The sequence below is a fragment of the Haplochromis burtoni genome, unplaced genomic scaffold, assembly GCF_018398535.1.
Source record: "Haplochromis burtoni strain Fernald_Lab_line unplaced genomic scaffold, NCSU_Asbu1 Contig_120, whole genome shotgun sequence".
Taxonomy (NCBI): domain Eukaryota; kingdom Metazoa; phylum Chordata; class Actinopteri; order Cichliformes; family Cichlidae; genus Haplochromis; species Haplochromis burtoni.
In genome coordinates, this window is record NW_024582481.1 from 493885 (window position 1) to 508331 (window position 14447).

Below are 14447 nucleotides of genomic sequence, written 5' to 3' on the forward strand. Positions count from 1 at the left end.
CTTCCATCTACAAATAACAACACCAACACTTGTCACCTTCTTGCTGATTGGATGGAATTAAAGAAATTGATTCTGTGGACAGGTGTGCTTTTTGTGATTGATTGCTTGATTGAGTGTTTGTGCCATATGGGCATGCAACCATTCAGTGGGAGCCAGAATTCTTCCTGGGTTTTAGGGGATCATATACGTTTTTCACTCAATGACGTGCAGGTCAGTTTTAAAGTTGTATGTAGTGTGGGGTTTTTTAGTTTTGGGGTTTTTTTGGGGGGGGGGCATAGACTGTTTATGCCTTTGTAAGTGACAGAACTTAGGAATTCAGCAGGGAATCACATAACTGTTTCTCCCACTGTATACACACTGCCCCCAAAATAAAGAAAGAGATAAAGGAACACCTTTTAATTAGATTATAGCATCACATCGCTTCTGGGATATTGATTAGGTCTTGTTAATGAGATTAAGAACAGGTGCACTAGATGGACAACAGTAACTAAACTTCATGAGGGTGGCCTGAGGGCCCGACGTACTCTAGGGGAGGGGGGATCCCTCAGGACACCATCCATCATCTCATTAGCAGGATGTCCCAACATTGTCTATACTGATATAGATTTCACAAAGTTGTCCTTAGGCTTCTCGGTTATTCTCTCAGAAAGTTAATGAACATGATTGGTATTCTGAGTACTGCATTTCATAAATTGTGCTTGTGTGTTGATATTGTATTATACTTTAATTTGTCCACACATAATATATTGTAATAGTGTTTGGGGTGCTGTGTCTTCATAAAATTATATTAATTCAAAAGACATTTTTGCAGATAATGAATTTTTCAAATAGACTTTCCTCTTTTTGTAAAATACTAAATCTTGACAACATTTAATGTGAATAAATATTGCATATCTCTTTTTATGTATAAGTATGTATATTTAATTGGTGATTTACTAGTTGTTTTGCAACATTTCTTTTATGTCTTTTTCAGATGTACATACTTACTAAACAAGACACCATGGTGATTTTTATTTACCCTTATGCAGAAAGCAAAATACACATCAATATTGAGAACCTCTTTATTGGAACAAACTATCACCAGTTCTTCAGTTCACAACTGCATTTTATTCTTTCAAAAACAATTAAAAACTATGTTTATTTCTAATAGCACAAATATATATTTATTATATTTGTAAATGATTGTATGTAACTTGTCTGTTCCAGCTGCTTACCTGTTCATGTTATAGGGAAGGTGGTTGTTCTTATTCTTAAACTGTACATTATTGTTGTTGTTGATTCTATGTGTGTGCAAATAAAACGAAACAGAAAAAAAATACACCATGATATTTTTCCAACTGAGATTTGATGGTAGCAGTGCACACGTACGTGCGGTGTGTTCGGATACAGTGTAGCTTTTAAGTTGTGCTGCATAAATAATCCATTATTCATATACCGTGTGTAGCTATGCATTTATATTCACTAAACTTTGTTTCTTTCTTTGGGCAAATATTTTATGTTATAAATACCCTAAAATTAATGCTACCTTGACTTGTTACAAGGAACAACAACAACAAAAAAGATCCATGTTTTCTTTTCTTTCTTTTCTTTTTTTTTTTTTAGTCTTAGCAGCTGTTTCTAATTTTAACAGATCAAACTAATTTTAGCACTCTGTCTCCATCTTTGGGGCAGTTGTGTTAATGCACATTGAAAATCATGGCACTTCCATAGGTAACCCCTGACACTTATAAACATGGCTGCCATGAAGAAAGTACTACTTGCTGTTGCTGTTGCTGCCTTTGCAGTTTTCAGTGGACACAGGTTCCTTAAACTGAAGTAAGTTCTGTTCCGACAAGAAAATCTGACGTCATATGTCGCATTAAATTTGGGGATTGGCAGCACAGATTGTAAATGTTCACAGCTGTTGTTTGCTAAAGCACGTTGAAGTGTGGCCAATGTTTTCATGGAAAGACTTAACAAATGTATCCTTGGGCTTCTCGAGCAGACTTTCAAACTGTAGTACTGATTTGTACTGCTTCTTTGTAATGGCTCTGTAAACTTCTTCCGCAGGGAAATCATGCTTGCTTCCAGAGAGATTCCAGTGAAACACCTCAGCTGTCATTATTTGCAGAATATTGGTATGTAATCTTTGTATTCATGCTCATATCTTCGTTCTGGGGTTTGCATCGTGAAAATCACGTTTAAACTGCGTTTAACATGTGGCATTAGCTGAAGGGTCTGAAGTTCACACAACTGTCTGTAGAGCATGCGTCACCAAGGCATGACATAAGACTGTGCTCTCTGTAAGGACTGAGAAGGGGAAATATATTTATTGATTTGTTTGTTTGTACAGAATATGGGGCAGAGGATATCACAATACTGAAAGATGGACTGGCCTTCATGAGTACGGTATGTTATTAATTTCATGGGCAATTGTTTGTGTGATGACCTCTTGAGCAAAGCCCCACATTTAGAAAAGTTTCTAACATGTAGTGTTCACGGCTCAGGGGTTGAAGTTTCCTGGATTACATTCGTTTTCTGATGAACCAGGGAAAATGTATGTTTTGGATCTGCTGCACCCGAAACCCACTCCAGTGGAGCTGCAAATCAGCGGAGAACTGGACCTCAGCTCGTTCAACCCACATGGCATTAGTGCATACACTGATGAAGCAGGTGAATAATGGCATCAAATTTGTTATTATTTTAAGTAACAGAAATGTATTCGGGTTGTTTTTTTCCATTGTACCCTTATGCACGCATGCATAGGTTTGTAAAGTTAGAAGGGCTGATGTTTTTTTTTTTTTTGCACACCCACGTGCTACACACAGTACTTGTATTTACATAAGGCAGATATACAATGTAACACAGCTTTTAACTGCAGCTAATTTTGTGTAATATTGTTGTTTCTCTGGAAAGTCTGTGAGCCATGTTGTTTGTCGTCTTTTTTTTTTTTTTTTTTTTTGTTTTGATCATTCTCATTTGGAAATGAGATCGCACATAAGTATGAAGGGAGGGGTATTTTTTGGTATGCCAGTAATTCTGGACTAAATGACATGAATGGGTCTTTGAGTGGTGACTGTGCATTCTGTCATAGTACATTTAGGGCAGTATACCTTACACTGTTACTGTGACTTATAAATGAACTAAAGTCGTCTTGGTTAAGTCTCTACAAGCTTTGCACATGTAGGTTTTGGAAATGTATCTAATTTTCCAAATGGATCTTCCCAGACTTGTTCAGGAACACGTCTGAAGCTCCTCTAGTATTGTCTTGGCTGTAGTCTTTGGTTCTTCATGCTGAAGGTTCTCCATGGCCATAGGCTTAGGACTTTTGTACCTTCATCCAAGTTTTCTTCAAGGACTTGCCCCTTGCTTCTGAACAACACCCCCTATAGCATGATACTGCTAATATCTTTCACTGGTATTAGCGTGGTGATGTTCACCGTAGTGTCTAGTATAAATTTTGGATTCATCTGGCTAGTGATTATGTGTTGCATATCCATCTGCTTTATGAAACATCCTATTGTGTGGACCAGTCTTTTCTGGAATATTGTCTAAAATGAGCAGAATACTTTGTATCAACAGTGTGAGATGCCAAAGGTTAAAGGCCAGTGACAGTGAAATGCATAAAGAAATTTGGGGCCTTATGTTTACAGCTAAGGAAAACAATAATTTTAATTAATGTAATGATGCAAATATGATCAGTATTTTCGTTGCCTTTATTCATTTTACTTGATAACAGGTTTTGGACAAATGAATAAGAGGAGGCAGTTACATTACAGTGTCCTTGATACACAGCTGAGATTTTCCTATATGTGCCAAAAACATCTCTGTGTACTAAAAGTGAGTTTTGTGAGGCTTTGATATTTTGTCTGCATTTAGCTTGTCCCCTTACTTAAGCATAAGTTCCTGTTGGGTCAGGCTATAAAAAAGTAAATTGCTCCTCACTGCTTTAGGGAAGGAAAGAAGGTGACAATTTACTATGAGTCTGCAGCCTAAATTGGTGTATGTGCGTGTCTGCTTTATTTTTATTTTTATTTTTTTAAACAATAACAAGCTATTTTAGTTGTTTATTTCCCTGAGCACCAACATGACTTAAACACTAAGGGAAACCTACGTTTCCTCCACACAGCAGGGTTGACAAGACTTTTCTTCTTCTCTGCAGATGACTCTGTGTACCTGTTTGTGGTCAATCACCCTCATCACAACAGCCAAGTAGAGATCTTTCGTTATGTTGAGGAAGACACACTCGTGCACATAAAAACCATCACCCACCCCTTACTCCACAGGTATGAACTGTATGAGAAACCTTTTAATGCCTTATTTATTGGGGTGGCTGTGGCTCATCCCATCATGTAAAGCCTGTGTGCCAAATGTCCTTGGGCATGATACTAACCCCAAGCTGCTCTCCGATGCATCCATCAGAGCATGAATGTATGCAAATGTTAGATAAAAAGCATAGGGGGGAAAAAAGTGCTTGTGTAACCGAGGCACGTTTTATAAAACGCTTTGTGTGCTTGTTGTTCCATGTTTTTCAGTGTGAATGACATTGTTGCAGTCGGAGTGGAGAGCTTCTACGCCACAAATGACCGCTACTTTCACAGTGATGCACTTCTGCTTATTACTGTCTTTTTGGACTTAACCTGGTGTGACGTGGTGTTCTACAGTCCACACGAAGTGAGGGTGGTGGCCGATGGTCTGCGGTCCCCAAACGGCATAAACATATCTCCTGACAAAAGGTTAATCTCAGTTCCTTCCACCAATCAGTGATCATGTATGTGTTGATTGAGTTAAATGTCTGTTTTATTTCAGACAGAAATACAACAGAAATAACAGAATACATTGTAAATTAAGTGAAGACATCGAATTGTCATCCACATCTCTATATAAAACACAATTTAGATGCTTGAAAAGGAGTGGGATGAGATTTACAGTTTGTTATTGTAACATGATTTTTATTTTATTTTATTTTTTAAACACAGGTACATATACGTTTCGGATATTATGGATCATGACATAGATGTTTTTGAAAGGCAAGAAGGGGAACAATTGAGGTACATCAAGGTAATAGTGTTGTGTATTCTAAAGTCAGAAAAAACAAAAACAAAACAACAACCCAAAACTCTCATATCTGCGTGCTAAATGTGAAGCTAAGCCCAGCCTAGTGTTGCAGTTTTTACCCCTCAGCCATGAGAGGTTGAGGGGGTATTGTCATCACCCCGTCCTGTGGGCAGAGTGGATGCCCAAGTGGAGAATGAGGTGACGTACGATACCTTAGGTGAATCTAGTAAAAACGAGTTTAAATCTCAATGACCTCGAGGTCAAAGATGAACTTTCCTGTAGCCTAGAATTTTAAAAATGTATACCATAGGTACATCTGCTGAGGGGTATCAGTGACAGCTGCCTGTACATTTTTCATAATACTGTAGCTTCATATTTAACATGTAGACATAAAAGTAGCACTAATCGTTTGAATTCTGCTGAATAAGAAAGAAGTTCTGTTGCAAGAAGAAAAAAGAAAAGAAGGTTGGATTGTTGCTTTAACGTCATACACAAGGACAGAATAATCAGGTTTCATTTACAGCATGTAAACAACATGTGATGCTTTCAGTCTGTAGCTGTTGGATCACTTTGTGACAACATCGAGGTGGACCACAAGACAGGTGACGTATGGCTGGGTTGTCACCCAAATGCCATGAAGTTGTCAAGCTATGATCCTGAAGATCCACCTGGCTCTGAGGTTAGTTTGTTTAAAAATAAAAGAAAAACATTGCAGCTAGATTTTTACCTATTCATTTTATGAATGTGTCCTTCAGGTGCTCCGGATCAAGAATATTCACTCAAAGCAGCCAGTGGTGAGCATGGAGTACGCGGATGATGGCCATGTCCTTATGGGCTCCAGTGTAGCAGCTCCTTATGAGGGAAAGTTGCTTATTGGCTCTGTTTTCCACAAAGCCTTATACTGTCTTCTAAAATAATGCCATTGATCACTGTTGCTTAATGAATACAAATGTTGTAAAGGGATGAAAGAATAAAAAAATAAAAAAATAAAAAAAAAGTAAACATGTTTTTTGCTATTTATAAAAAAATAGTGACCTTGTAAGACAGGAAACCATTCGACTGTCAGCTTTTGTTCCTGTAGATGCCATATGCAGTGTCATTTCCACATTTTGTTCTTTCGGTACATTAAAGCAGCATACGCCTTTGGACAATTCTTTTACCCTTTCTCATCATTTTCCAACAGCAATTCTTCTTCAGCCACCTTGGAAATCCTAAACCTAGTCTCCCCCCCATCAGGATGCTCTACAGTTTCCTCTTCTATTTTGGCAGGTCCACTGAGGGCAATATCACAATCTTCTGAATCAGCAGCACAGCTGTCCTTTTGTTCCTCGTCAGTTTCCACACGCACTTCAGGGTCCCCCATGCTTTCTTGCAATAACGGGAGCATCTCGTCTTTTGTGTCATTGTCCCCCTCGGCCTTTGCATTGAGGAATACTTCGCTGATACTGATCATACGTCTGCGCCTTGGAGAGTGCTCCAAGTTGTGGATAGAGGTGCCGTGGAGGTCACTGCAGCTCTTTGAGCGATTCATTTTGTCTGCTGGCGCTGGTTTGTGTCTTCTCATTCCAATCTCTTTTATGACAGTATTGTAGTCTTCCTCCTTTTCAGATAAGAAGCCAAAGATGTCAACAGCGTTGGGCTTTACATTTCCATGTGGCTTGTCCTCTAAAGACACTAGCTCCTCATGATAGAAGTTTCTGTGCCTGCGTTTTTGCCATTTTTTCTTTAGTACTTTGGAAGCGTCAACTACCATGTGGACATTCCAGCTGAAGAACAGGGACAGCCAAGCTAGGCCCATGCAAATCCATAATTCTTTACCTACTATGTAGAGGCGGGGGTAGTTTATGTCTGGATTTACGCCTAAAATGAGAGTTATGGGCTGAAATTACTTGGATATCCTCAATTCAGCAATTCAAATTGTGCCAAATGTAAAAACCTACCTGCCACATAATCTCCAAAGCCAACTGTTGTGAGTGTGATGAAAGAGAAGTAGAAACCTTCTAAGTAGGTCCATTGTTCCATGGACATGAAAACAAACGGCGGAATCACCAGATGCACCAACAGCCCCCATAGAAGGAACAAGGCTATACAGGTATACTGGACTTTTTTCTGACAAAACAGAGGGAAAAAAATATTATTTGACACTGAAACTTCATAATTTCAGATAAACACTAATTGTTAGTCAGACCTTACCACTGATATGCCTTTGTCTATCATCACCCCAGACAGACGCTTGGCCCGGTCTCCAAAGAATGAACCCAGCTCACTTATCCATACCAGACACAGAGGGATCCCACACAGACCATAAAGGATGCAGAAAATACGTCCACCTTTTGTCCTGGGGGCAATATTACCATAACCTGTAGATACAGTGAGAAAATATTCAATCACACCAGTCCATGATGTGATAAGTATTTTAGGAAGATTTTCCTCTTCTGTTTGTTCTATCAGGGTCATGGGGAGGGCTGAAGCCCATCCCAGCTACCACAGGGCGAGAGGCAGGGTACACCCAGGACACACTGCCAGTCTGTTGCAGGGCTAACACAGAAAAACAACCATAAACCCAACAATCATGCAACCCTCATGAGCAAGCACTTGGCAACAGCGGAAAGGAAACACCCCCTTTTAACAGGAAGAGCCTTCAGCAGAACCAGGTTCAGGGAGGAGCAGCCAACTGCTGTGACCGGTTGGGGGTGAAGGGAGGAAAATAGGACAAAAGAAACACTTTGGAAGAGAAGCACAGATCAATAAAAGCTAATGATTAAATCCAGGGTGGTGTATAAACACACAGTGAGTTAAAAGAAAAAAAGTGACTGAAGAAAAAAAATACCCTCAGTGTATCATGGGATGCCCCAAGCAGCCAAGCCCTGTTGCTGCATAGCTAAGGGAGTATTCATGGTCACCTGATCCAGCCTTATGATAAGCTTAAAAGGAAAAAAAAAACAACTTTCCTTTTTGATAAAGTGTAATCTAAGTGTAGGAAAAGTAGGGAGGGTGTCTGTCTCTCTGCTGCTTTATATATGGAAAACAAAGTCCTAGAAGACACTTGAACTAAAAAACAATGAGGATTAGGATTTACCGTCTCAGTTATGCTCTGGTTTCTCTTTATAACGTTCTTTATTGGACATTTTGCAGGAAAACTCCAGTGCACAAACATTTCAGATCCAAATCACGATAATTTCCCAACTTTTGGGACAAAGCATTTCCTGTTCTGAAACAGTCACAGCATCAGAGTACCCATAGCTTCATCCCTGTAGTAACTGTTGTGAAGCTTATAATGTGTCTTATAAACAAACAATGACAATTAGGCCCAGAGAAATGCAGCTTTTAGTGAAGAGGCATCGTGTTACATGAATATTATCCCAGCCTATCCAGCTTCGAATATAAGAGGCGGGGTACACCCTGGACACATTGCCTGCCTGTGGCAGGGCCAGACATGTTGTTAAAGCAAGTCGATTGGGCGTTCCTGAGCCAACCCTATTGTCAAAGAAATGGCAGCAACCAGAAGAAGAAGAAGAAGAAGAAGTGGATGCTATTACAACATGAACATGAAGTGTGTCAACTTCTGAGTCTTTCATACCTATAGTGGTGACAATGGAGGCAGCGAAGATGGCAGAACTCCCCCAGTCCCACGGACTGCGATCCTTGTCCCCGGAGATCGCCACGCCTTGCCCGGCAGCCTCTGATACTACCTTTAGAAAGTTAACACAATCAATCAGTCCCAGAAAAAAAAACATAAATCTAATACTTCTGCTACTACTTTACTTATTTATTTGTAACCGAATAACTGGAAATATTTACAACTCCTCAAAGTCTTAACTAAAGGCTCAGGCTACCGACGGGCACGCGTTGTGCCAGCCTTTATGTTTTTGTTCTGTCCTTGATGTTGCATGGCTGCTCCACACCCAGCGCACACATCAGTGTTTTGTTTGAAGTTTCACAACTTTTCTGTGCTGTTAAATAAGAGGATTTTCACTTCCCCCGCTCCCTCTGAGAATGTTTAGCTTGATAGTTACTCTTTACACGTTTGCATTTCTGTTCAAAATCACGTAAAACTGGTTTGATACATCCGGACATGTGGAGGCAATGACATTTTCCTTTCCTTTCTAATGTCCACGCTGGAATGTAAGATAAGCAATACAGTATGTAACGAAATGAAGCCTCTGTAAACAAAAGCTCGACTTGTTACCTTTACATAGAGATGGGTTCATCATACCTTCAGTATCTCAGTCAGATTCTCTTTAGTCAAGTTAAATTTCTTCAGAATGTCTTCCTTTTCTTTGACATAGAGGTCTCTGGCTGATTTCCAGTTTTCTTCTTCAAAAATTTGGAATATCGCGCCTCCAATCGACAGATAAAAAATTATACACGAAGTTAAAAGCGGACCTTTATCAGCCATATTAAAGTCATAACTTCAGTCCGAGCACGCTGACTAAGTCACATTCCCGCAGAGGGCTGTCCTAATCCTACCTGGCCTTTTCCTGGTTAACATAATGGGTTCACAGCTGGGATGGAATTAAACTCAGAACAAATAAAAAACAAAACATATACATGTAAAAAATATATGTACGTGTCTTCTAATTAGATCAAGTATAGAAAGTCTTAAAAAAACAAAACAACAACTTAAAAAACCCAAAACAATCGATCCTGAGTTACTTCTGTTTATAACAAGAAGCACTACGACAGTACACACCTCCGCCGCTCACTCTATGGGCAGGATCAACTTTTAAGGGAATAGTACTGTTTTGTTTCTTGTTGTATGCATTCATTTTGTTTTCTCTGTTCTTTTTAAACGCACTTAAATGTACTTGACATAATTTTGAGTGTAATTAGTTTTTTATGCGAATATAGTACATGTGCATAGTGCGTCTGATTGTGTAGTGATTTTTTTTAGATGTTTAGTAAATATAAAATGAAAAAAGTTTTTGATCACAAATTTATTAGGGGTTGGTCATAATCAGTTAATGTGATATTATAGGTTACGTTCTGTATAATGATAATACACACACCACTTTTATAAGAATCATAGCTTCTAAGCTGTTAGGCTTTCTTAAAAAATGTGTTTATTTTTGTTGCTTTCTCTTTATTTTTTGACCAATAGATCTTTAAGTTGATCTTGTAGACCTTGCTGAGTGTACGTCAAATTTTAATAGATTGTTAAATTGACCTCCCTCTTTATCACCACAAGGTTTTTCTTTCATTTTTTTTAATCAGAATTAATTCAAAACATATAATAATAATAGATTGGATTTATATAGCGCTTTTCAAGGCACCCAAAGCGCTTTACAATACGACTATTCATTCATGCTCACATTCACACACTGGTGGAGGGAGCTACAGTTGTAGCCACAGCTGCCCTGGGGCAGACTGACAGAAGCGAGGCTGCCATATCGCGCCATCGGCCCCTCTGGCCAACACCAGCAGGCAAGTAGGGTAAAGTGTCTTGCCCAGGGACACAACGACCAGGACAGAGAGCCCGGGGATCGAACCGGCGACCTTCCGGTTACAGATGCGATTCCCAACCCCCTGAGCCACGGTCGCCCTTTATATCGAGCTATGGTGTTGACAGATTGAACGACACGCGCGCAAATAATACCAAAATCATAACCTTCTTGTGGGGGAAGTAATAGCTAAAGTGGAGAACTAAAACAAAATTATATTATCTAACATCTTCCGCTTTAATGAAAACGTTCAGCAGGGGGCAACATGACTTCATTAACGCCGTTCCACAGTGTGTTTAGGGAAACGGTCGCTCTTATCTTGTGCAGGAGTTAAATGTTTCCACACTGGGCGGATCCTGGCTGCTTTGTGTGATAATAAGGGTTGAAATATTTGCATTTGAAAACTAAATAGAATTTCAAGTTTCCTTAAATTTATAGATTACAAAAATCGAATCTGAATTCAAGCTTCTTTTTTAATGTTTAAAGTCGTTTGAAGTGAATGTTCCACTCCACATCACTGGAGTAAATCTATAAGGGTATGTTATAATATCCTGCTGGGACAGAGCCAGCATAGACCTCTGGGCTTTAGGTAACGCGGCGACAGATGCTCCAGCTGCATCAGCTGTTAGATTGAGGTCTATTGCACCTTTTGGGATTTCACTCTGCATTTTAAAGAAGACATCCCAGGTCATCAAAGGGCGCTGTCTATTTGTGAGGGCTGATTTAGTACTCTGTGCATTCACTTACTCTAGGGGACCAATGCAAACCCATGACAGGCCGTGACAAGAGGGAGCCATTTATTTATTTATTTGTGTATTTTTTAGAGGACACACGATAACACATGAGATCAGAGGGACAAATCATGCAGTAACACGACTTTTATTAACTCCTGATACATATACAGGAACACGTCTCAGTAAATATAAAAGTTCCTTGGTGACTGTAAATACCACCATTACCTGCACTCTCACACATGCATGCACAACAGCGCCTCTGTGTGGAGCCAGCTGTAAAATAAAAACAAAACACACACAGACACAAATAGCTCTAGTGACTTATGATATCACATTGAAAGTTTCCAACAGTTTACTAGAAGAAGCTGTTCAGGTACTCAGGCCCTAAAGTTGTCATATAGTTGGCAGAGCAGCCCCGAGTCAGTCCCCTCAGCAGGGCCGCTTACACTCATCTGTAAAGACAGGCTCAAACAAAAATGTCTTTGCGTGTGAGAAAAAAGATCTTTGCTTTACAGACTGTGTGAGAACTAAATAAGAACCCCATGAGGATTTTGAGCAAAGCTCCCACCTCTGATCTCCACCCATCACCAGTACTTAGTGCTTCGTCATTGTGGCTGCGTCACCGCCTCCCTGTGGAAACCCCATCGATACTTTCCAACTAGCCTTGAAGGTAAACACCGGAATTATGGCAGCAAGCTGAAGGTGGAGAAGACGCACAGAGGAGACTGCTACGTGTTCAGGTATGACCCGCAGTCTTAGACACTGCTTGTGTTTAGGTTGCACACCTTTTTTTCACCTGCAGGAGCTTTTCTCCACGGCGTGTTTTCTTCACGGCGGTGGTTCGTGAAGAGTTCACTGCAACGCATTTAGAAGGATTATGCGAGGTCAGGAGTATTTGTGGTAAGGAAAACAAAAAGATAAGTAGAACTGCTGACCTACTGCAGTAATATGACTTCATAACAAGAAAGAAAAATGCCCACAAATGAATGCAGAGGTGTGTCGTTAGGCTGCTCCCAGTACCTCAAAGCTCCCGGGCCCTAAATACTTTACATACTTAGCATAATAGGAAGAATGCAGGTAGCAGCAGTGGTGTAGTAACTGTGTAAAAACTCAACGCCTGTTTGTTAATGTGGAGAAAAAGAAGCCGAGAAAGAAAACATTTGGTGATGTAATTACTTTGAGCGGACAGCTGATAAGTCACCTATAACCAGGCCCATTCCCCTTCCTTTCATGTGCTTCAAATGATGCTAGCACTGCATGCTACTTCTTAACAGGCAGTGCCATTTATTAATATCATGTATAATATTATTGTCTACCTCAGCTTTTAAACTAAATCCTTAAAATCTGTACTGTTTAAACAGAAAAGTGTTTTTTTTATTGATGCACTTTTGTCCCCCTCTCCCTCTTTCTGTCTTGACCTGGTCACTCCATCTGCGACTGCGCATGCATTATGAAATGACCTTCTACGTGGATATAATGTGAGTATTATCCCATTTAATTTGAATGAAAGGCATTCGTGCTGTGCTTTGTGAGTGCGCTGCTGAAGCCCTACAATGATTTTTATTTTTACCCTGTCATGTGCACCAGTGATGTCCTCCTAATGCACCTGAATGCAATTCATAGTTAATGCAGAGTGTTTGTATAATTAAATAGCTGCACAGATGCTTTTCACTTATATTGAGGAAGCATTTCCCTAAAGACGTAGCTCATCAAGCTTTAGAGAGATGATTAAATATTCATTTATTCATTATTTCTATTTTAAACCATTCACTTTGGGTTCAGACTTCAGACTCTATCAGTATTTTTTGGGGTAGTGGATGTGAGGGAAGAGTCAGCTCTGGCACTTTCTTTCTATCTGGGAAAAATAAAATTTGGGGGTTAAAAAAATGTTTTAGAATTGAGAAGATTGCTTTTGTTAAGGCTTTGATCTGAAAAGGCTATAGTGTACTTCCTGTCAAAAATTATGCCACATAGTTTTTGTTTTACTGCTGGTTACTCGAAGCCTAGTTAAATTTTGGGAGGAGTTGTTTAATGGTGTCACCCTGAGGTATCTGGACGCAAACAGGTCTTTATCTCTCATGAACACCCGCTCCCAGCATGCATTACACCTCTAGAATTGGCGGTGATCCTCTCTTACTCATCTGATATAATTTACGCTGAACTGCTTGGACTAGCTGATCTTCCGCCTCAGTGTCTTTTTTTGTTTTTGTTTTGTTTGTTACTAGACTCAAAATATGACTTACACATGGATAAAAGTGAATAATGGAAAGATGATTTTAGTGAAAGGTTTACTCTGGTTTATGATACAAAGATGAGACTGGTTTTACCATCACACTGTTACTGAAATTAAAAGCTTCCATTCTGGGAGTTTACATGCAAAACTACATTGAAGTCAACCACCAGGTGGCAGTGCAAACTAACCCAACACACCTTTGTACAGTAGCTTCAGCAGATCACATCTATCCTTCGTTGGCTGAGAACACATTTTTGCCACAATTTGTTCAATGTTCAAACCGGCCATTAAAATCAGATGACATCCAAACACATGTATGTAAGCATGTTGCTTCCAATCTGACTTCCTCAACAGTATCTTTATTAGAATTTTCTCTTTTTTTTCTCCTTATGAAAGGAGATTGATTGTTATACTGCATTGATTAGCAGTATAACATGATTGAAGCAAAAAAAAAGAAGACATTTTTAACTCTTGTTTTTATAGTTAAGATTAAAATAAACAAGTAAATACATTCAAAGTGAAAATTGCACCACAGAGGGGCAGAAGGATAGAGCATCACTACAAAGTGGAGTGCAGAGCACAACAATCGTTTTACCTTCATTAATAATAAATTGATCATTTAAATTCACTCTCGTTCAGCTGTTTTCCTGCTCTGTACCTTTCATAGCGTAATTTATTGTCCTTAAAGTGCAAGAGAGTCAAATGTGTCCTAGTAGAATAAGAAGGGGCAACTTGTCCGTGGGAAGGAAAGGGCAGACGCATGGAACATTCCCGCTTCATAAATTCTTCATAACATAATGGTGCAAAATTAATATTGATGTACTCTTACCATCTATCACGTTAGTGCTTTTGAGAGCTCAGTTTCTGAGCTAAAAAAACAACAGAGAAAACCTCCTGCAACTGTGCCTCTCTCAGATGCACTCCAACTTCACATTTTAAAGCATTTTTTTAAGCTGCACATATTGTTTTACATAAGATGTAAATGGAAGGGTACAGGGCGTG

The 14447-nt window shown here is 39.4% G+C and overlaps 2 protein-coding genes across 2 annotated transcripts; one reads left to right on the forward strand and one right to left on the reverse strand.

Moving 5' to 3' along the window:
- The first annotated feature begins 1672 nt into the window (after positions 1-1672).
- On the forward strand, positions 1673-6034 carry LOC102293913 (serum paraoxonase/arylesterase 2). Its single transcript, XM_005943150.3, has 9 exons — positions 1673-1815; positions 2050-2117; positions 2333-2388; positions 2487-2652; positions 4142-4265; positions 4515-4715; positions 4959-5040; positions 5588-5716; positions 5793-6034. Exons 1-9 carry the CDS (start codon positions 1733-1735, stop codon positions 5952-5954), a joined length of 1071 nt encoding a protein of 356 aa, XP_005943212.1. The 5' UTR covers positions 1673-1732; the 3' UTR covers positions 5955-6034.
- On the reverse strand, positions 4762-9703 carry LOC102294225 (potassium channel subfamily K member 5). The gene is made up of 5 exons (XM_005943151.3): positions 9254-9703; positions 8618-8729; positions 7231-7397; positions 6978-7146; positions 4762-6897 (listed from the first exon to the last, which is right to left on the reverse strand). Exons 1-5 carry the CDS (start codon positions 9434-9436, stop codon positions 6194-6196), a joined length of 1335 nt encoding a protein of 444 aa, XP_005943213.1. The 5' UTR covers positions 9437-9703; the 3' UTR covers positions 4762-6193.
- Positions 9704-14447: the final 4744 nt, after the last annotated feature.

Bases quoted from the DNA above. Each gene is read 5' to 3' on its own strand.
- LOC102293913 (XM_005943150.3), top strand. From the start codon at position 1,733: ATGGCTGCCATGAAGAAAGTACTACTTGCTGTTGCTGTTGCTGCCTTT. The intron at 2,389-2,486 runs GTATGTTATTAA...TTCACGGCTCAG, and splicing joins GACTGGCCTTCATGAGTACG to GGGTTGAAGTTTCCTGGATT. The intron at 2,653-4,141 runs GTGAATAATGGC...TCTTCTCTGCAG, and splicing joins TGCATACACTGATGAAGCAG to ATGACTCTGTGTACCTGTTT.
- LOC102294225 (XM_005943151.3), bottom strand. From the start codon at position 9,436: ATGGCTGATAAAGGTCCGCTTTTAACTTCGTGTATAATTTTTTATCTG. The intron at 8,730-9,253 runs GTATGATGAACC...AACTTTCTAAAG, and splicing joins ATCTGACTGAGATACTGAAG to GTAGTATCAGAGGCTGCCGG. The intron at 7,398-8,617 runs GTATGAAAGACT...CTGTATCTACAG, and splicing joins CTCCATTGTCACCACTATAG to GTTATGGTAATATTGCCCCC.